The 20775-nt window shown below is 40.1% G+C and overlaps 2 protein-coding genes across 4 annotated transcripts in view; one reads left to right on the top strand and one right to left on the bottom strand.

The window, feature by feature from the left end:
• Nucleotides 1-20775, top strand: part of LOC113440202 (NACHT, LRR and PYD domains-containing protein 12) — a 432514-nt gene that overhangs the window by 27425 nt on the left and 384314 nt on the right. The window lies entirely within an intron of this gene.
• Nucleotides 10857-20775, bottom strand: part of B4GALNT4 (beta-1,4-N-acetyl-galactosaminyltransferase 4) — a 193978-nt gene continuing 184059 nt past the window's right edge. The window contains exons 17-20 of one of the 3 annotated variants that reach the window (XM_087919418.1): nucleotides 19231-19303; nucleotides 18970-19123; nucleotides 16224-16419; nucleotides 10857-12605 (exon numbers count right to left, since the gene is read on the bottom strand). In XM_087919418.1, the coding sequence (XP_087775544.1) occupies nucleotides 12491-12605; nucleotides 16224-16419; nucleotides 18970-19123; nucleotides 19231-19303 (538 nt within the window). In that variant the 3' untranslated portion in view covers nucleotides 10857-12490. Of the gene's footprint in view, nucleotides 12606-16223; nucleotides 16420-18969; nucleotides 19124-19230; nucleotides 19304-20775 lie in introns of those variants that run through there. The other 2 variants (XM_026706455.2, XM_087919432.1) reach the window with 2 other exon arrangements.

Here is a 20775-nt window from a genome sequence, read left to right as displayed (position 1 = left end):
TGCAGCAGTAGCCAAAAAAGCTAATGCAATCCTAAATTGTATTAACAGAGGGATACAATCAAGATCAAGGGAGGTACTAATACTACTCTATAAAGCCTTAGTAAGACCACACCTAGAGTACTGCATCCAGTTTTGTTCACCACATTACAAAAAAGAGGTTGAAACTTTAGAAAAAGTACAGAGAAGAGGAACCAGGATGATTAGGGGACTGGAGACTAAAACATATGAAGATCGGTTACAGGAATTGAGCTTGGCTAGTCTAGTAAAGAGAAGGACTAGGGGAGACATGATAGCAGTCTTCCAATATTTGAGGGGCTGCCGCAGAGAGGAAGGAGTCAATCTATTTTCTAAAGTGCCTGTAGGGCAGGCAAGGAATAATGGATGGAAACTGAACAAGGAGAGATTTAACCTGGAAATAAGGAGAAATTTTCTGACAGTGAGAACAATCAACCAATGGAACAACTTACCCTCAGAAGTTGTGGGAGCGCCATCACTTGAGACTTTCAAGAAGAGATTGGACTGCCATTTGTCAGAAATGGTGTAGGGTCTCCCGCTTGGGTGGGGGTTGGACTAGATGACCTACAAAGTCCCTTCCAACTCTGATTATCTGTTATCTGTTAGAATATACAACAAAAAGAATTCCAAAGCACTCAGAGTCTTAACCAAATATGAAAGGTTCACAAAATCCAGAGTAACCTGTTAGAGCTTATGTTATTACTGAATTATGATTTGAAGACTGAAGAATGTGTGCGATCTTATGGGAACATCACTGAGGAGGCCAAGCCAGAGTACTTTGAAGATGGTATTCCCTCAGTGGCATGGCCTTCAGCAAACCCTCTTTCTTAGAGCTTACTGGGATATGCAGATTCAACTTGAATGGCAACATCCAGGCCTGGCGTATACAGCAGAGGTGGTATTCAGCAGATTCTGACCAGTTCTGGAGAACCGGTAGCAGAAATTATGAGTAGTTTGGAGAACTGGCAAATGCCACCACTGACTGGCCCTGCCCCCATCTATTCTCTGCCTCCCGAGTCCCAGCTAATTGGCTGGGTCTTCTTTTGTTGCCCTGCACAGGAGAACGGAGCTGGAAAGCAGGTTAGTGGGTGGGAGGGAATGGGGATTTTGCAGTAATCTTCCTCCAGGAGTGGGCAGAGAATGGAGATTTTACAGTATCCTTCCCCTGCCACAGCCACCAAATCATGTCCACCAAGCCATGCCCACAGAACCGGTAGTAAAAAGTTATGAATCCCACCATTGGTATACAGGGCTTTAAGGGTGACAGCTAGCACTGCAAATTGTACATTGGAGCCAGCTAGCAACCAATGAAACTCTACATTTCATTGAGCAAACCTCTTGCCTGCAGCATCAGATGAAGCACCTGGAGGTCTTCAAAACAGTTCCCTGCAGAATGCCTGGCAATAATCCAGCCACAAAATGACAACAGCATAAGTAACTGTTAGCAAAGCAGAAAACCCACAATTGAAGGACACAACTGGTCTACAATATGGTACAGGTAGTCCTCGACTTACAGCAGTTCATTTAATGACCATTCAAAAGTTGCAACAGCATAGTGCCTTATGACCATTTTTCACATTTACGACCTTTGCAGCATCCCCACGGGCATGTGATCAAAAGATGCTTGGCAACTGGTTCATATTTATGATCGTTGCTGTGTCCCAAGGTCACGCGATCACCTTTTGCCACCTTCTGATAAGCAAACTCAATGGCGGAGCCAGACTGACTTAATAACTGGGGAACTAACTTATCAACTAGAGTGATTCACTTAACAGCTGAGGGAAAAAAGGTAAAATGGGGCAAAACTCACTTAACAAATGTCTCACTTAACAGAAACCTTGGGCTCAATTGTGGTCATAAGTCAAGGACTACCTGTATTGTATAAAAGTTCTACTGGCCATTGCTTCTATCTGCTATTCAAGTAGGAGCTGAAAATTCAGGAGGATCTCCAAATCATAGGCCAGAGCCATTTGGGCAGAGCGCTATCCTTTCCTCACAGATTGTCTCTAGATTGAGGTAGTTTCTGAGTCTATATAGCCCCTCTGTTTTGGTAAGATTCAATTTAAACATGATTCTCCCTATTCATACCCTAACAGGCTGTAGATCAGTGGTGGCTAATCTTTTTGGGCTCCTATGCCAAAAATTGTGTACGCGCTTGCATGCTCGCACTCGCGTGCCAGCACCAGAAGGCAATTAGCTGATGGCCCCAGTTAGTGATGGCAATTCTGGTCCCAATTGCTGTCACAACCTGAGGACTAACTATTTATGTAATAGGCACACACCTACCGTACAGCTATTTAAAATTGCTTCATTTATTCCAGATTGAACCTAGCAACAAAAGCAAGTAATCCATGACATGCTGGCTCAAAAGAAGTCCATCTAACACTATGGCATCTGACACTTATGGGAGGTTTCCATTATTTACATGCAAATAATTTACATTATTTACATTTACATCAACTGCATCCCCTTGTGGACAATGGGAACATTGCATCTGCCTTTCTTTGAGCCTGGAACTCCTTTGAAAAATTGCATGGAAGCCTTGGATGTGCAGATTGCTGTAGGTTTTCCTGTATGGTGAATGTTGGGTTGGCACAGTGTCAAACAGAATATTTTTTGGATGCTTATATTTGTTCCCAGAGTGCTTTGGGGAGTGAGTCAACAAGGTGTTTTCCTTTAAAGTCCTAATTACTGAATGAATCCATCCTGAGCTTGGAACCACACGGGGAGTTTTCCTTACTTTTTGAGGTAGTCTGATATAGTGTTGCTTCTTATTTTCTTACATAAAGGAAAATATACAGGTTCTATTGTGTAGTTGTGGGATAATAGGAAAGTCTGTATATTTTATTTACTTTGTGGGTGATATTTGTTTTGACTCTAAGGCCTCAGTGGAGAGTAATATTAAAAGAACCACATAGTCCAATATTAAAATGTATATACTCTTGTTTCCCTGAAAATAAGACCCGGTCTTATTTTCTTTGGGTCCCAAAATAAGCACCAGGTCTTATTTTCAGGGGGTGTCTTACCCGCTTACCTTAGGACCACCGCAGCCAGGTGTCCCATGCCCCAACACCTGTCAAGCCTCTGCCTGACTTCTTCTGTGGCCGCTCGTGACCTCTTGTGGCTAGAAACCACATGGCTCATCACAGCAGTGCCTGCTTACAGCAGGAGGCTGCATAGTGAGTTGTGCCATTGCATGTGCGAGCAGTGTCATCAGCATGATGAGCCTCATGGCCTCCTGCCATGAGTGGCCACAGAAGAAGTCAAGCAGCGGCACGACAGGTGGGAGACCTGGCTGTGGTGGTCCTAAGGTAAACAGGTGCTGAGTGTGTGGGGCAGCTTCAGCCCACCACCACCACCCTAGCTTGATTTTTACACATGCGCCTAGCCCCATCTTGTACAACCAGATGGTGGGTGGGGCTTAACTAGGGCTTACATTAGGCAAAGGCGTGAAAATCAGGCTAGGGCTTGTTTTTGGGGTAGGTTGTATTTTGGGGGAACATGGTACATACTAACATAACAGCAAACAAAAGTGTCTAATTTTGTTAGGTCTGCTGCTAACCAATAGTGGTCTACTATTTAACTTTGTGTTTCTGTTTGCTTTCAACTGTGAGATCTTTATGTTTCATTCCCACTGCTCTAATGGAGGCTTCCCCAACTTCATACCTCTTAAATGCATTGAAGTATTACTCTGAAAATTCCCAGTCAGCTTGCCTTAAAAATAGGGTTCTTAGGTTCTCTTTCTCCTGAGGCTGAGGAAGCTCAAGCCAGCTGCCTGTCCACATTCCTGCTGAAGGTTGTCCTTGTGTTGGTGGTGGTGAAGGTGGCAACAGAGAGCTCTCACTGCCTTGGGAAGGTGTGCTTGAGGGTGTAAGGAAGAGCAAAGAAAGTGCAAGGAAGAGGCAGGGTGAGGCTGTTGCTGGGTGGTGCTCATTGCCTGAGGAGGGTGTTGTGAATCTCTTATCAAGTCAAGACTTGTGTCTGTGAATCAGCAGGTGAACGAATAGTTATTCCCTTCCCTCCAATTTCCCCAAGCAGGCAGAGAAGTATAACTCTTTCCTTGGACATCAAGACAGCCTACACTTTGCATTAAAATAAAGAAACTAGATAGTTCTTCCCTGGTGTCTTATCCACCACATCCTTCATACTTCTCAGTCTAGCCTGATTCCATTTTAGCAATTTCTTTTCTTTTCTCCCTTGGCACCTGGCATTCTGAATGTATGCCTCATGCTGTTTTCCTATGCAACTGCCACACCTCATGCAAATGGGAGAATGTCTTGTCAAAAACTTTCAGGTAAAGTGGCAGGTAGCAAATATTAATGAGAGTATGCACACTTGGCCTGAACCATTACAAGAAGCAGAGAAAGGGGGATATGGATTAACATTTTTATTTTATTTTATTTATTTTATTTTGTCAAGTGATTATAAGATAACACGTATAAGTATAAACATAGTTATGAATACATGAAATGGATACATATAAGAAAAAAAAGAAACAACAGGACAGGGACGGTAGGCAAGTTGGTGCGTTTATGCGCGCCCCCTACAGACCTCTTAGGAAAGGGGTGAGGTCAATAGTAAACAGTCTAAGGTTAAAGTTTTTGGGGTTTGGGGAAGAAACCACAGAGTCAGGTAGAGTATTCCAGACATTGACCATTCTGTTGCTGAAGTTGTATTTCCTGCAATCAAATTTGGTGCGGTTTTCCTTGAGTTTGTATCTATTGTATTGTTATGGTTGAAGCTGAAGTATTCATCGACAAGTAGGACATTGCAATATATAATTTTATGTACTATACTTAGATCAGACCAAAGGCGGCATAGTTCTAGGTTGTCTAGGTCTAAAATTTCAAGTCTGGTGGCATAAGATATTCTGCAACGAGTAGAGTGGAGAACTCTTCTTGTGAAATATTTCTGGACTTTCTCAACTGTATTAATATCAGATAGGTAATGCAAGTTCCAGACTGATGAGCTGTCTAGCAAATGTCTTGTATGCTCTAGTTAGTAGTGTGATATTACCGGAAAGAAAGCTACGCAGGATTAGGTTAACAACTCTTAATGCCTTTTTTGGCTATGTAGTTACAGTGGGACTTAGATCATTAGAGATGAGTACTCCAAGGTCCTTGACAGAGTTTGGATCATCAACAAGGTCTTGACTATTCAGCTTGTATTTTATTTTCTGGTTGATGTTTTTTTGCCAATATGTAAGACAGAGCATTTATTTGTTGAGATTTGAAGTTGCCATTTGTTTGACCATTCTGATACATAGTCGAGGTCTTTTTGCAGGGTACCAGTATTGTCGGTGGTGTTGAATAGGTTTACATCATCAGCGAAGAGAAAGCAGTTGCTCTTAATATGATCACAGAGGTCATTTATGTAGAGTATGAAGAGAGTTGGTCCTAGAACACTATCTTGGGGGACACCACTGTTGACAAGTACAGAATTTGATAACATTTTTATAACAAAAGTTTTTTTTTAAAAAAATCTTACTTGAATATTCACAATGCGAGCAGCAAATGAATATTTTTATTTTCTACTATGAGACGGCTGAATATAATGAGCATTGGTCCCTTTTTTTTTGCTTACATGAATAAAAGTTAAGATCTAAACCCCCACCCCTCCAAATGCTCAAAATGTCATTTTCCTAGTGGAATTCTCCAGTGCTTCAGGTACTGTGTTTCTCAAATCACTTTACTTGGATTAACATTATAGTACCTATTAGGAGCAAGAAGAGTTTCTAAGCACATGCCTTTATACTCTCAGTTTTCAGAGAAAAGGACATGAAAAACCCAATTTTCTGAGGCAATGCAATTAAGTTCTACTGGGAATCAAGTTCTCTGTTCAGTTTTTAGCGAGACTTGATTGGTTTTAACAAGACTTGATTGTTGCTCCTATTCATCCTTCATTAGAGTTTCACACCTCAGTTTCAGGTGCCAGATATTTCCACATATGCATTATTCATACAACTCTGCCTGGTATATAGGTTTTAGATGTTTTATAAATTGCACTGCCCTGAATCAAACATCTAAAGGACAAGAATGACGTGTAAAATTCTTGCAACACCTTTACCCGATTCTTATTTTAAAAGGATAGATTTGTAGTATAGAGGACAAAAATTAATTGATGGAAGAAGGGAAAGAGTTGAATAAGTCTGTCTTTTGAGATTTTGCAAGCCAGCAGTTGGTTAACACCTTGGAAACATTCTTCACTCTCTAAATTTATTTTTTGTTTGCTTGAAGTCTAAGCACAATTAATCAAGAAGCTGGCTATGTTTAAAAATAAAGCCCTTCAAGCTGTTGATACTTCTACTTGGCAGACACCAATAGGTATCTACAGATAGATATAGCAATAGCACTTAGACTTATATACAGCTTCACTGTGCCTTACAGCCTTCTCTAATCACAATATATTGCACAATCAGCATATTGCCCCCAAAATCTGGGCCCTCATTTTACCAACCTTGGAAAGATGGTAGGTTGAGTCAGCTTTGAGCCAGTGAGAATCAAACTGCTGGAAGTTGGCAGAATTAGCCTGCAATATTGCATTGTAACCACTGTGCCGCCATGTTCAACTGATATCACTTGTTTGGCCAATCCCTATTTTTTTTTTTGTGACCCATTTCTCAATTTCTCACAAGTACCTCTAAGCCTTGTGAACTACAGCTTACAATATGTATGCTAAAGCCTACTCAGCCACCCTTTAATGTCTCGACTTCAGTTGTATAACTTTTCCTGCAGCATATGGGTGTTTCCTACTAAAGCAGTAATTGATACAGTTGCTGCAACTAGATAGCTTTTTCTGTGTAGCTAACCTGCACTTGAAATGGTGTCTTTGACCATTTGCTTCATTCTCTTCTGTTTCATCTACTGTTTATACCTTAGTAAATAAGTTGCAGGCATGGTGAGCAACCTTCTTCCTGCAGTGGAGAAATCCAGGCTGTTGACTGCTATTGCTTAGTGTTTATATCCTAAGAGATAGCTTACCATCACCAATGGCATCCTTTTTGGGAATGATGCAATCTGCAAGTCAACATATCTGGCAACACTGGGAAAGGCTAATTAAGCTGCAACTGCATCTCAGGGTAGTTTACGAATAATTAAAACACAATTAAAACCAGTCAATTGAAACTATTACAAAAAGTATTACAAATATTCAACAAAGTGGAGCAGGAGAAAGGGAAGCAGTTCAATGAATAACAAGCCATTCATCAGAGGTGGCTTGGGTAAAGAATGAGGTCTTTGGTAGGTGCCTAAAGTTGGATTTCAGGGGAAGACTATTTTATAGGACAGATATTATCACAAAAGGTCCTTCCCACATATCATTGGATGGTGGAGCTTCTGCAAAGATCACTAAGCTTTCCAGTGATTGACGAAATCTGTAACAGTGAAGGTATCTGTTAAGGATCCTGGTTTTGGCTTTATAACATCTTGAGCCCAACTAAACCGTCAGTAGACTGGTAGTCAGCAGAGCAAGTTGGTCACTCCAATTTTTATCTCTCCTTCTCAGTCTCCCATCTTCAGTGGGTGGGATGCCTCATGACTGCTTTAAATAAGAAAGGGTTCAGGCTGACTCTATTCCACTGGAATGCAAGTAGGAGGATATATGTATGTTCTTTGCCATTTAACAGACTAAGGTTTGATAGTCCTCAATTGTAAACTTTCCTATGTGTCGCTCATTGAATGCTTACCTGACCCACAAGACAATACCTGATTCCTGGATATTCGATGGATTCTGGGGACTTTTGATTTGACCATTTAAGCAACCTCCATTCTATGGGCTCTGATTGTAACACCTGCAATGGTCCAAATAATGTTCCTTTTAAGATAGATAATATGTCTAGGCTGACCTTGCTCAGAGACACTTGAGCAAGTCGACTAGATTTGCAAGATGAAATAGTGAATGTGGTTCATTTTAGTCAGATGAGTGTGAAGATTTTAAACAAGGAAGAAATGAACGGCTCTATGCCTTAACTGTAGGCTGCGGGGCGGTGGGGGACTTCATTAGGTAGGATTGAAATTTCAGTCTCATTCTTTTCATTTTAGGAATTAGATAGAGGTAAAAAACCAAGCACGATGCCCTAATTCTTGCAGACTCTTAAAAGTTATTTTTTTCATGACACTAAACCCTAAGCCGAAATAGAAAAGCCCCTCCCCATACTCTGGGAGGAGTTATGGATCTATAGATGGAGCACTGAGGGACTATGAACGGCCTACAGGCTGACCACCCCTGATATAGTAATTGAGATGGAAAATAGAAAGTATGTAGTCCTTTTTACTATGTTAGATCAGCTTTACCTGAGAACTCTTGGAGACTTAATTTTGATATAAACCCTAAAGGTTCAAAAAGCAACTTAATGGAATTAATGTACATTTTCACAATCTGCTTAGAGCTGAATTAGATCAAGTCTCCACATGCATTAGATACCACTCATGACTTCTGAAAACTGAGCAATGAGCAGCAACGAACAGCTGTGGATACCTGAAGGTGAATTGGAGGAGAAAAGCAGCTTAGCTCCCTGGAAACAAAAACCAGACCACAACCAGCTTTTTGACCTTTTGCGAAACAGAGATGCACCCAAATGCCTCTGGGCACTGATGAGATTTATGCATTAATATCGTTTCATGCAGCCATAGGAAAGAGGTCTCTTTTCTTCGTGATGGAACTTCACTGTGGGACTGTTTAATGCCCATATTTTGTCTTCAGTGTGGTAGCTTTCCTCTAACAAAATGTAAAATAACCACTAATTAGGGCTCAGATCATGCCTAGAAGAGCTACTCCATCTTTAGTTGTTTGGCATCATGCATTTGCCTAAGGGAACACCAGAACTTTGGGCTATAGTCATTTGCATCAGATCAACATCTCTGTGTGTACTTGACATGGAGCTAAGCTTCTGCCTGAAAGCTGGAGCTTTTAGAACAGAAAGAACATCTATCTATTGTCCCTAGAGAGATGGGTTTTTTTAAATGTTTAGTTTCCTAACACTAGTAGAGAGAGAGAGAGACTGTGTGTCTTTCCTTTTCTCAGATAGTGGTCCCTGTCCCCATTTTCCCACTTCTTTGGTTCTAAATATAGACCCCACAAAGTTACTCAGAATTCCAATGTGTTCATACCCTGCCCAACCGCACCCCATCTCACGAAAACCTGTAGGACGGGGTTGAAGTTAATAAAACAGGTCCTGAATGCTGCTTAGAAGACACTTTGCTGATGCATCATCATGTTCAACCAGCTGTAAAGAAGAACAGAGTGACGTACTTTGCCTAGTTTAATATAGTAGAGGGCAGGTATAAATTCTTTCTTTTGTAGGGCACCAACCAGGGTAGAGTCTAGATACTCTAAAGGTACATACTGTATTTCTTTCTCACTTCTTTTATCCTTTTGACTACTGATTTGATCTACTTCACACACACACACACACACACACACACACACACACACACACAGAGCCTTTACATTCTTAAAAAGAAAAGAATATACATACAGACCAGACAATTTCCCCATACTCCCTGCCAAAGAGAGGAGGAAAATAAAAATAGAAATTGAGGAGAGGAGAGGAGAAGGGGTAACTGTGGGCAGCAAAGAGAAAGATAATTTTCTGTTAGGTATTACAAAAATCATTACAGTTACCAAATAGCTCCTTGAAGCAACAAGCTGTTTTCATGGTGAGTTTTTAAAAGCTTTTTCAGAAAGATTTGCAGAGAGTTGGATCTCCTGCTTTTTTCTTGAACACTCTTTTTAACAGATTCTGTTCTTCTCAACCAATGGAAGAAAACCCTCATAAATAAATTTAACAGTTCAATAAATCTACCTTGTCCTGATTAAGGTTTCATCATTTAGCCTGAATATTCTATCTGATATATACCAAAGAGCTTTGTATTACACTTTTGTGTGCGATACTAAATTCTCTGTTTATAGCTTCAGGTGAAAATATATTTCATGTATATTTTCTTGCATGTAAACTGCTTTAATAAGTGGCTATATATGCAAAACATTTCTGAGTCAGTTTGCTCCCTTAAGGAAACTCCTCTCCTGCCATTGACAGCACATCATTCCAGATGTTCCAGTCATGTGAGGAGCAGTTAGCTCAATTTTTCCTTTTGTGTGTTTATTTCTACCAATGCTTCACACAACATGCCTACAGGATAAGAACAAAATGGAGATATATGTGGAAAGGGATCATTCCAGGCTTTTGTCTCTGTTCTGGCAGGAGAAAGGGGGTTAGCCTTATATTAGCCCTCTTGAGTTTGTTTGCAGGATACTCCCAAAGGTGATTTTTCAAAAGGCAACCTGACTTTTTGTTTCTCTTTGAAAATGTTTTCCTTCTCATCCAAGAAGCTTCTTCAGTTCAGTTCAGCTCTGGATGAGAAGTCAAACATCTTCAAGGAAAAACAAAGGAAGCCCAGTTGCCTTTTGAAAAAGCAGCCTTTGGATCATCATGACCTGGATGATTGAGAATCACCATAGATGTTTGCATGATAGACTGACCTGGAGGAGGGACTAGTCCCAACCAATTGCACTTTTATGGGACAACAATTAATCCCAGGGCTGACTGTGTTTAGCTGTAGGCATGATATGCTCACCTGAGGCCAGTTAAGTATGTTATGAAAGAACTAATGAGACTAATTCTCTACTCTGTGAAAACAGGGCTGCATCTGGTTGCGTGTAACAGCACCTGGCAGAGAGGATGGGAAATCCTTTTGGTGATCTGGATGAAGCAACAATTGAGCCTGCGAAGCATCTCCTGTGAACACTGCAGGCCTTATTTGAACCTCTGCAGGAAGGAAACCTGGTACCATGACTTCAAATGAATTTACAAAACAGGGAAAAAATCAGAACCAGGACATTTATTTTATTTTTTTAATAACAATATCCATTAAAAAAAATCAGACATAACTTTCTGAAAACAGCTTTCTACCTCATAATTTCACAGAAATTAGCTTGGAAATATTGTTTTGCCCTTCTCTCTACTCCTGTTTTGATACTCTAACCATAGCAACCCAAAGATGAAGCCAGAAAGTAGTGAAACCTCATTCACTCTCTATATTTGATGCATTGTGTATAAAGAGAGAAGGTTGCTCCAAAAACAGTAAAGGGGGGGGGGGGGAGACATGATCAGCCCCTTCCTACCAAGTCAATCCATTCAGTCCTTAGTCTACATTCTTAGGTTCTTTCTCAAATAAAAAGGATGAGGGGTTTTTGATTTTTTTTTAATGTTGGGTTCTCTGTTAACATGGCACAGACTAGGGAAATATGGGCAGTGACTCCTACTGTAAGCCCATCAATTCTTCAACCCAGAATTCCTTTGTTCCCAGAATTTCTATTTAACCTTTGCTTCTCTGCCAACAATTATATCAAACGTATTTTGTTGCTCATGTTTGTAGGCATCCAGTCTTGATCTGTACCAAGCAACAAATGAAGAAAAGTGAGGAGGATATTCACAAGCAACTATGTTGTGGAAGGAGAGGAAGTCAGCTGCACTTTCTGCTTCCTGTTCCTTTGTCAATTCTACATCCTCTCTACCTTTCTACCTGAAAGATATCCTCTTGTTGGGAGGTTTCATTTTAGAGGACCCAAAGATGTAGGAGAACAGAAAACCTAAAATATTTCCCATTCCTTTGATGAGGAAATCACACCCCAAAATGCTGAAGCCTGAAAAGTTCTAATGAGCAATTTCCTGGCTATTCCTTCCCCCTTATAAAGCTATTTTTTGGGGAGAATGCATTTGTTATATCTTCTCCATGGGATTGGAGATAGTTATTTATAATTCTATTGTACGTGGAGTTCTGAAGCAATTCCTACCTGAGGCACAATATAACTGTGGGGCTGGAGCAGCAAAAGCAACAGAGCTAGCAGGGAACAAAAATCCAAAATTGTACTGAGAAACTGGAGCACCTCTCGCCTGATACAAGTCTTTTTATGCCCCTTTGAGATTTTTTCAATTCTCTTCAGCTTCTCCCACTGGCATGAGAATGTGCAGTGGCCTAGACATATCAAGAAGGAACCATTTGTGACATATTGAAGATTCTCCCCCTTCCCTGCTCACTTCAGGAGTTAAAGTAGGGCAAATGCAGTCATAAACTTTTCCAGGCAGTTACATGAGCTTTGAGAAGCTGCACCAGCTCATTCCTGGTTGGCAGTAATACTGGTGGGCTCACCTCACTCTCCTATTAGCAGTACTCTTTGCATTTCAGCACTACCGAGTTAATAAATGTAATTGCTGACTAAGAAATTAGACCCTTTAAGAAAAGTCACCAAAAAATCCCCAAATAAACATGGTTTGCTTTAAATAGTAGTTCTGTAGAAAACCTCCACTCCGTGTGCTCTTGGTCTGGCCTCTGACAGATGCTGCATCCAGAAGGCTACCTGTAGCAGTAGAAAAACTGTGCTGGGTCATGCTGTGTGGAGTCCAGTGGCTGCTGCTTCCTTGTTCCCACTTAAAGAAGACCAGGAGGAGGAGTCCAGCTGATGACAATGCTGGTGCTTAGTCTTTGGGTGTCTTCTTGTTGTGTGAATTCCACATGCCACGTTTGGAATGGTAGTAATGGTAAAAGTTCCTGAGTCGCAAACGTTCTACCTCTAACCCACTTTGAAGCACCCTAGAAACAATGGGAGTAAATCAGATGATGGAAGGGAAAAGAAAAAGAGGAGACAGAAAGTTAGTGTTTCCAAGGAAACATCTACTACAGAACCCTTTCATGCATAACAGGAATATCTTCATATATATATGGATTAGCTGGTATGATTTGGACCTAGTTTAGAAGCTGCATCTGGTGCAGGAACAGCCAATACCTGGCCTGAAAAAAATCTGGATGAACCCCTAGTTGCCATCCTAGTGATCATCCAGACATTTATCAACCCAGATACTGATATTAGTATCCCCAGATACTAGGGATCTAAATTGGACTGTGGAGCATCAGGCTTTAAACTATTACTGCTCATGTCTGACTGAGCCTCATTTGTTAAACTTGGTTCTATTTATTTGCAGCTTATCTTGCCATGGGGCTTGGAATGAAGACATTTGTCTCTTAAGCCCTAATTGGTTTAGAATCTAAATATCTGAAACAGTGTCTCTTCCAATATCAGTGGGCTCATATGTTAAATGTGGCCAGCAAGATCCTGTATATGGCCTTACGTAGGTATTTCCCACACAGTATGTGATTCAGATCTTGTGGTCTTCTCAATTATAGCATTCTCCCTATAGAGGTATCATACACTTGGCAGCTTGTAATAGGTTTAGTCACTTGTGTGGTCCATACTGCCCCAGTATTTTTCAACGGTAATGCCCCACATTTAAATGTTATTAAATAAATTACAAATGTGTTCATGCGCATTGCTGTCTTGATACATCTAGCTGCATAGAAGTTAAAATGTTATGCCTACTGTTTTTTCAGTTCTTAGTGTACACTGTCTCTTTCAACAGGCAATTTATCAAGACTACTTCGTACTATAAAGAGACCTCACAAAGGACAGGATTACATTTAGAAGTAAACATAAATGATGGTACATTAAATCAAACAGCTAAGGCTATAATCCTCTGCCGCCTTACTCAGAAGAAAGTGTTATTAAATTCTGTGGGATTAATTTCCAAGCAAACATGCATACTCAATCTGAGCAAACCTGTTGCCCTGCATAACATTTTGGGCGGTGCCCTAATTGGTTATTCTGTGATTCTGGAACTCCTTTTCTCAAGATTTGACAAAGTCTCAACTCAAACCATTTCCAGCAGGCAAAACAAGACTGTTTGATCTACCTAGGGACATGCAGGAGTCTGTGGTTAGTTGAGCAACTGACTTACACATTGTTTATATTGTGAATATGTACTGCCTTTACTTCAAAGGGAGCAGGTTCTCCCACCCTCTGACCCAATAATTTATTTTCAAAATGGGGGAATGCCTTTGATTCATCGAGAATACACTAAAGAAAACAGTAACCTTGCTGTGGGAAAGAATGTATGTGGTTGGAGAAATACTACATGTATAAATTGCTTTGGGCACAGACGACAGAAATAAGCCATGCTGGGGAATTCTGGGAGTTGAAGTCCATGTGTCTTAAAGTTGCCAAGATGGGGAACCCCTGCTCTAGAGGTTGTATAGTTGAGGGGGGAACCAAGAGAAGTTGAGAAGAGAATGTAACCAAGAGAATGTATATGGTGCTTTTTGTACCTGATTGAAAGGCAGGATAAAAATAAAACCAGGTGCTACTTTTCTGAAAAAAAATTGTGCTAGTTCCTACTGGAGTATTAGATCTTGGAGAAGGATTCCAGAATGTGCCAAAATTCAAACTAGTTATTGTGGCACAATAATACCTTTTTCTTTCGCATCCTGCTTCTACAGTAAGTTGAACTAGCCATAAGGGACATAGTTATGTGGGTACGTCCTGAAAGAATTCTCTTCTTCCTTTTATGATTTGATTGCTGATTGTACCCTATGACTATCATTAAGTGTTGTACGTTATGATTCTTGATTCTTAATGAATGTATCTTTTCTTTTATGTATACTGAGAGTATTTACACCAAGACAAATTCCTTGTGTGTCCAATCACACTTGGCCAATAAAGTATTCTATTCTATCTATTCAATTCTATTTCAGTCTATGTACAGGGAGTCCGCGACATGACCACAATTGAGGCCAGAATTTGTGCGCCTAAGTACAAAATTTGTTAAGTGAGTTTTGTTCCATATTAGAAATTTTCTTGTCACATTTGTTAACAGAATCACTGCGGTTGTTCAGTTAGTAACATGGATATTAAGTGAATCTGGCTTTCCCATTGACTTTGCTTGTTGGAAGATTACAAAAAGGGATCAAATGACCCGGGAACACTGCAACTGTCATAAGTGTGAAAAACGGTTATAAGTCACTTTTTCCAGTGCAATTGTAACTTTGAACAGTCACTAAATGAACATTGTAAACCAAGGATTACCTGTATACCACTTTTCTGGGTCAGTTCTATAGGGCAAAGAAATAGCAGCTAAAATAATCATAATGGCTAAGAATTTAGAACAATTAAATACAAACTCAGAATCTGCATATATTTGCTTGCAAGTCTAATTTACACTGTTGATCCTGGCTTTTAAAGCCTAAAAAAATCACACTGAGATGGGCAGCAATAAAAATGAATGAATGAATGAATGGCAAAATTGTGATCTCATGACTACAGGATGCTGCAAACAACTATTAAATGTGCCCGTGTTGCTGAGCTCCTGAAGTTTGGTCACATGACTGTGGGGGTACCCCAACAATTCTACCTTTGAATGTGGGTTGTAGCTAGCCCCAAGGTAGGTCTGTTGTAACTTCAAACAGTTGCTACTATCCCAAGCCCAAGAGAAAACAAAGATAGCCCCCAACTTATAACTGTTCATTTAATGGTGGTTCAAAGTTACAAATGGCTTGGCAAAATGGCTTGTGTAAGTTGTACTCGCACTTATGACCTTATACTCGCAGTGACATGATCACAATTTTGTCAGTTTCCAGCCAAAAAATGCCCGTTGGGGAAGCCAGATTTGCTTCATGATCATGGTGATTCCAGTCATAAAAATTATTGTAAAAATGGGTCCAATATCTTATGACCACAGTGATGTGACCAAAGCTGCAGTCCCAATTATGGCTGTAGGTTGACGACCATCTGAAAGTAAAAAAATAAGTTAAAAAGCATTCTTGGAAAAACCTGGGAAGACTGGATTTCCCTCTATGAAGCAAGGGTTAAAAATAATCAAGGGAGGGTGCAGCACTCTAGTTCTCTGTGAGAGGGAAAAATGATGTCTATGTCACTTGAAAAGGAAATCTTCAATAGGCTAATAGCCTAAAGGCATTTTTACACAGGCTTCAAATACATTTCAGATTTTGCTTGCAAGCCAGAGTCTTTTTAAAGTCAGTTTCACAACTTCCAGCCCACATATAATAAAAGCAGACAGCACTGACTTGCTGGGAGAGTGGAAGTGGTGGGTGATGGTGGAATATACTTCAGTTTGACCTTGCATGCTGAAAGTTGTAGCTCACTGTGTCCTTAGGATAGTAGAAGTGGAAAGCATTGCCTGCAAATAATTTAATGATCCCGCAAACGTAAAAGCAAAGGTATACACAGTCATCAATAGAGATCTCTCTGCCTAATATTCCTAGCTATTTATTTAGGTAAAATAGTCTGCTTTTTCCTGTGATCAGTAGAATTCCCAACATGGGCCCAAAGAGATCTGGGGAGTTTATAGAGAGTAGCCTCACCTGTCCAACAGCTCCCAGTCTTCCCCGCCCCAGCGGTCCCGAAACTCTTCTGTGTTCATCCCCCCAATACGATCAAAGTCAGACTTATAGATCCCAAAGAGGCCAAAGCCATTTACTTCCCAGTAGCCTGAGAAAAGACAAGCCAAGAATTCTTTCTTCAGATTTGAAATGGAAAGCATCAAAAGCTTGAATGGTCCTGTTTAGATCATAGAAATAGGTCTCTTAGTGAGAGCAAACAACATTATCTCATGTAGATACAAAAGAAATGAGGAGGTAACCTTTACTTGAATGAATTTAGAGTAGGGATAGGCTATGCCAACTTTACATGTCCCTTGAAATTGTACCCTTGCTCAGATCAAACTGGTTTCCAATTAGTAAAGAATTGGCTCTATAATGAATGTTGTCACTCTCTTATTAATGAACAAAATGCTGGAAGGGTATGCATGTACTTTCTTATTCAAAATAATTTTCAAACTGGTTTATACACAATAGGTATAAATTGCCTGCTATAACATGAGGACTTATGAGGAACAGTTATAGGAATAGAAAGAAGATAAACACCTTCAATTTGGAAGCAATCATTCAGTCTTCCTGAATGGCTTCCTGGCTTTCCTATTGCATTCTTCCAGAATGTTTGGTTTGTTTATACAATACTTCATGTGTCTCCCATTCCCAACAGTCCAGTTGCCTCATAATGAGATAAAAACTATAGACATCCATGAAACACTTAACAAACAATGTCCTAAAGTTAGACTATAAAATATTTCTTTTAGCTAGCTTCAACTCAACTGCATCTTCTTATCCAAAGTCTATTGGAAAAACATTGTCTTGACTGCTTTCTGAAGATAACAAGGTCAACCTTTCAAAAGGGAGGGGCTGCCATCAGGGAGGCCAGTTTCCCTCTCGTGAGAGAGAGGTTCTCAGCCTGTCCTCCTGCCTTGTAGAAAGTGCGAAGGCAAACTCTACCTCAGTCAGATGGTTCCCAATGTTATTGAGGATCTAAGTCACAAAAGATTTTAACAAAACGAACGCCTAGAAATTGCATCCAAAAGCCTACTAACAACTGATTTACATTTTTTCTTCTTCTTTTGCACCTTCAAATTACTCTTGACTCTTGGCAACTGCCTAGATGGGTCCATGAAGGTTTCTTGGCAGAATTGTTCAGAAATGCTTGGCTATTGTCATCTTCCTAGGATTTAGAGAGAGTGACTAGCTCATTCATTCCAGAGTGTAGGACATGGAATAATGGGTTTAAGTTGCCATGAGGCAGATTCTGATTGAATGCTAGAAAGAAGCCTCCCTAACAATAAGCACAGAAGTCAATTATCCAGAGGGCTGGGGATTTCCTTTCCGTGATGGAAAACAATTGACTGTGTTCAAGCAGTGACTGGACAGACATTTCTCTGTGATGCTCTCATTTGGATTCCTGCACGCAGTAGGGGCTGGACTCCAGAGTGGTTTTACAGATGTCCTTGTCTCTTTCTCCAGAAGAAGCACAACTAAAGTATGCAAAACAAGTCATTGGAGCCTACCTTTATTTATTCTCTTTTTGGGGTGCACTTTTATTTCATTCTGCTGGTGCACTTTTGTTTTTGTGTTTTTATGATTAGCTGTAAATAGCTTTGAGCAATTGGAAAAGCACATATAAATATTTCAGTCAATTGATCAATCTATAAAAATAGCAAAAGCTAATTTTACTTAAAACACAATGTTGACCTTCTCCAAGGATAAAACATCATTAAGTCTAATGTATTCGCATTATTTATATACCAAAAGTACGTCTATATTATTTCTCATTAGAATGTACCTGAAAGAGGTGGGTAAGCCATTTTTTGCAATGTGAAAGGTAAACTTTCCCATTCTCTGTTTCCCCCACCCTCCTGTTGATAGTGTCCATACTGAAAATATTAGGAGACAGAACTGTATATTTGTCACCAACATCTATTTTATCTATTTTACCTTTGCTGTTTAGAGATGAATTATCTCTATTCAAACGTTATGCATGATACAAGACTTCTTCCTCCTGGCTGCTTGTCTAAATATCAGGGAAATTTCACTTCTGATCCATTATGAAAAATAATACAGGAAGTGGGGGAAGAAATAGGCTTAAGGATAATTGTACTCAAACTATATCAGAGATAGGGAATTTGGAACCTTCTAGATTTGCTGAACTACAAGTTCCAGCAGCCCTAGCCAAGAGTGATCAAAAGGGTATGGGTACTGGGAATGGGAATTTAGCAAAACCTGGCACAGGATTTTGGCCTCTGGTCTAAATCTTTCCCATGCTGTCTTTTCCGCAAAGACAGTGCTCCCAGAGAAGAAGAAGTCATCTACTTCATATTTCCAAGAGTAGTTACAACCGTGAAACAGATTTTAGGAGATGGATATTGGGCAGAAAGGATTGTCTACTGCATAAAACTCAGATGATTTAGAGAATAAGCATATGGCCCCATTTAAACAACAATAAGTCATTAATACCAACAGTATGGTACATATTTTAAAATGAGTACACTTCCTCTCAGCCCTTTCTACTGAAACAGCCATACATATGCTGATGGATTTCATTGAGCAGCCACATTTGGCAGTGTTATAATTTAGTGATTTTTATGTCCAAACCACTTAGTGGAGACCTCTTGAAAGAATGGAGTAGCCAAGATTCCTAGCTCAGTGCCTGAAAATGCTACACCAATTCACAGGTTATAGTTCCCCAGTAGCAGCAGTAGCAGCAGCAGTAGCAGCACCTTACCGTTGGGTTCTCGTGGAGAGCTCCCACAGCCCAGTCTCATGACAATGGGTGCATAGGCCAGCTTTCCCTCCACACAGTGTTTCCGGATGCTGTCCAGAATATTGAGGGGAAAGTGAATGTGCAGGTCACAAAGGAATACAATACTGCTACCATCCTGAGGGATGAAAGAGCATCATAGGCAGGCCGTGAGTGGGGGACAAAGTAGACGTTCAACACCTCCCACTTCTCAGGATGACCCACTCACTTCTTCTTGGGTCTCACCTCTATGGCGTCCACCCCAGCCTGTAAACCCGCAGAGCGCTCAAAGTTCCCTGTACGTTTCAAATACTGGTACCTGTAAAGGAACAGCAAGAATAAAGGCACAGAAATGGGAGAAGCCAGCATGAAGCACAGTCTGTTCAGCAAAATGGCTCTAAATACCAGAAGTTTCCCAGTATCAAGGAAGAGGCTACAAATCAAGAAGTGTTTATTCTTGGTGGAGGAGAGTATTTGACAGTCAAGAAGTGGACATGCAAGAAATTCAAGCTTTTTAACTCTTAACTCTTTTAACTTTTCAGCCAAATGCAAATAAATTGATATCTTCACCAGTAACTTTTTAATCAGTGAACTGTTCAATTATTTTTAGTTCATCATCGACATTTTCTTGCTCATTGTAGAATGATAATTGAAGCCAAGAGACATAAAAACAAATGGATAATTAGGAACTGTTCTTTAACTTTCAGGCCCACGAATTCAGAATGAGCTTTCTCAGATTAATTCAGGGCATAAATTCTACTTAATTCAGTGGAATTCTTTCTGTGTTCGTATCCACAGGCTCTTGTTGCAAAGTTTTAAGTCAATCACAGGACCACTCCCTCAGCTCTTCTGGCTTTGCATTACAGTTGTTTATTATTACTTTCCTGGTCCCTCCCTTTCCTCCTCCGCCTTATTTGTTTAGGCTATCAATAGGAAAACAAGGAGCCTTTTGCTTCTCACTACAGAGAATGAGTAAGGATGAAGTAAGGGGCACTGTCATTCTCTCTGCTTCTTCTCTGCTATTTTCTTTCTTTTCTATTTTTTTTCTCTTTCTAAAAGTGATTGACCCTTAAGTTGCCATACACTCAAATGGACTTACCTAGAAGATCAAACTGGAGAGTGGCTAATTGTTTTGTGCCAGCTAGGGCTTTTGAGCAATAGCCATAGCACTTATACATTGCTTCATAGTGCTTTACAGCCCTTTCTAAGTGGTTTACAGAGTCAGCATATTACCCCCAACGATCTGGTCCTCATTTTATCGACTTCGAAAGGATGGAAGGTTGAGTCAACCTTGACTTAGCATGCTCAAGCTGAGTTATAAAATCATAGTAATCACTGCCTTTCTTCTTTCCTTACTCTATAATATTAATCTTGGCGACAGGCTCCATATAATAATGGTGACTTCAAGCTGATTGTCCTTTAATTTCTTATATCCGGTGTCTCTTTTAGGTTCTTAAGTGGTTTGGTTTCCTTCAGTTATATCTGCCTATTGGCTTTTGGAATAATTATATCAAAAATATTTAGCCAAAGTAGAACTGGTTATTTATTAATACAGTGATCCTTTTCAATGAATGGGATTTATGGAACTTGCTTTGGGAGTCCTTTTGGCTGAAGAATGTATAAAAGTTGAGACATGCATCCAATGATTTCAGTGAAGTTCATTTCCCAGTACATATGTTCAGGGCTTAGCTTTAACCTACCAATAAAACTGATTAAAACTTGCAGCCCTAGGAATGCTATCTGCTTATTAATTTATCATCTTAATATTTACAATAGTTAATAAAACTAGGA

The sequence above is a fragment of the Pseudonaja textilis genome, chromosome 1 (genome assembly GCF_049901715.1).
Source record: "Pseudonaja textilis isolate UNSWEBS1 chromosome 1, rPseTex1.2, whole genome shotgun sequence".
Taxonomy (NCBI): domain Eukaryota; kingdom Metazoa; phylum Chordata; class Lepidosauria; order Squamata; family Elapidae; genus Pseudonaja; species Pseudonaja textilis.
This window is presented reverse-complemented; position numbering and strand designations above follow the sequence as displayed.